General features: G+C 37.6%; 1 protein-coding gene across 1 annotated transcript; it reads left to right on the top strand.

Annotated features, from left to right (window-relative positions):
• The first annotated feature begins 518 nt into the window (after nt 1–518).
• Nucleotides 519–1,212, top strand: LOC123101448 (uncharacterized). Its single transcript, XM_044522899.1, has 3 exons — nt 519–749; nt 844–969; nt 1,069–1,212. Exons 1-3 carry the CDS (start codon nt 582–584, stop codon nt 1,210–1,212), a joined length of 438 nt encoding a protein of 145 aa, XP_044378834.1. The 5' UTR covers nt 519–581.
• Nucleotides 1,213–2,013: the final 801 nt, after the last annotated feature.

The following is a 2,013-nucleotide window of genomic DNA, read 5'->3' as shown; positions in this document are numbered from 1 at the left end:
ACGAAACAAGTCAACAAATGGTGGTAAATGAGGACAAGGAATTGGCACAAACACCCGGCACGGAAGGTCTTCAAACTATAGAGGACAAGCTAACAATGCTCGTGCAGATAAAGAAACATATACGACGGCATAACAAGCCTAAGATAGCACGAGACTATGTTGTTTCTCCACAAGGCACAGAACAAAACCTTCAATGTCCTTGTACTGCTACATTATTGTTTTTGTGTTCATTATCATTAAATGTTATCATGGCCATCATGCCAGATTATGCCTGCACTGGCGATGATTCGTCCGTTATACAAAATATCAGATCCGAAACCAGCAAAGAAAGAAAATTAGTGAGCATCGGTGACACATTTCTGAAAAAAGACATTTACTATCTCTTCTAACTCCCGGAGAATGGGTTGGCGACGAAGTAAGTATATTATTATTATTATTATTATTATTATTATTATTATTATTATTATTATTATTATTATTATCGCATTAGGACAGGAAGATACTATTTGATTATGAGTATGTGTCATCTAATATACTATGTATACTTTTAATTGTAGGTCATAAATACGTACATAAATTGCATGACTGCTACGGAGCATCTACAAGTAAGGTCAGGTGGAACTGTGTTCTTAGAGAATGCATGCATCTCTAAGATGATAAAGATCGGTAGCTATCTGCCCTCAGATGACACGGATGCTGCACCAGCATGGGTATTACACAGAGCCAAAGTGTATTTGGAAAATGATATGGTTAGTCTTAGTTTTCTATATATTTCTATGAATTACAGCGAGAACGACCAATTCGTCCACATACGAGTACAACTAAAATAATCATTTTCTTAAGATACACATTCCAATAAACATGGACGACGTTCACTGGTACCTATGTGTTATAAATGCCAGAAAACAATGTGTTCAAGTGCTCGACTCGCTAGGCCCATACATGAACCGCAAGGACCTCATTGATACGGTTAGTCCTTAGTCCTACTGCCCCATCGTTTCTACAAGCTTTTTTCTTCTTATTTCTTGCTTGTGATGCTTATACTTTTTCCATTTGTTGGTACAACAGCTAGAAGGACTGGAGGATTTATTCAAATATGCATCCAAGCACATGGAATTAAAATCCGACAAGTGGACTAATTTAGATGTTACAACATGGAAAAGAGAAGAATATATTAAGAGCGGTCTTCAAACGGATGGGTACGCCTCCTAATATAACTCAGAGCATTTATGCTTAACAGGGCACATTTGGTATGCTATTATGTTTGTTTTATCACTACATAGCATTCCTGAAGGACATTTCATCAACAGATCTGGTATGTCAATGCAATTCTTTACCTTATTGTATGCCAATGCAATTGACACAACACCTCTCATGACATCTAGTCTAAATAATGGAGCTCGAGGCGATAGATTTCATTGGGCTGCATATAGTATAGAAAATGTGTTACAATTTCTGGATTTGAACAACAAATATGTTACTACACACATGAAAAGAAGCAGATAGATGGCATACCTATATGAGTTTCACTAACAATCTTCCACTACACTATATCATCCATGCCAACATAGAGGAAGAGAAACATCTCACATATGAATGACAATGTGGCGAAGGCGCCTGTTGTGCATACAATGGCATAAGCATCAGCAAAGAAAAGATGTCAAATGATGTAGTCACATGTATTTCTGATACAAACTATACAGATATCAACTTGGTTGTTACCCTAGAACTCTCAGTTACTTAGTGCCAGTAATAATGTGACATTACAACATGAGAATACCACACAAATCAAGCAACTGCCACAAAAAGCAACGACTCGACATCAATTATAGATAGCTGATCGTGACAAATTAAGCCACCCAGAATACAAATCCATAAATAAAAAATGGCACCTGACTAAATCCCCACTGATAACCGTAGGTGCACTAATAACATCTAATCGAACAGCATACCTTCAGCAACTGAGCACGTATGCGAGCTGTGAACCCCTTCCTGGAGCGACTATGTGAGCCA

This window comes from Triticum aestivum, chromosome 5A, assembly GCF_018294505.1.
Source record: "Triticum aestivum cultivar Chinese Spring chromosome 5A, IWGSC CS RefSeq v2.1, whole genome shotgun sequence".
Taxonomy (NCBI): Eukaryota; Viridiplantae; Streptophyta; class Magnoliopsida; order Poales; family Poaceae; genus Triticum; species Triticum aestivum.
This window is presented reverse-complemented; position numbering and strand designations above follow the sequence as displayed.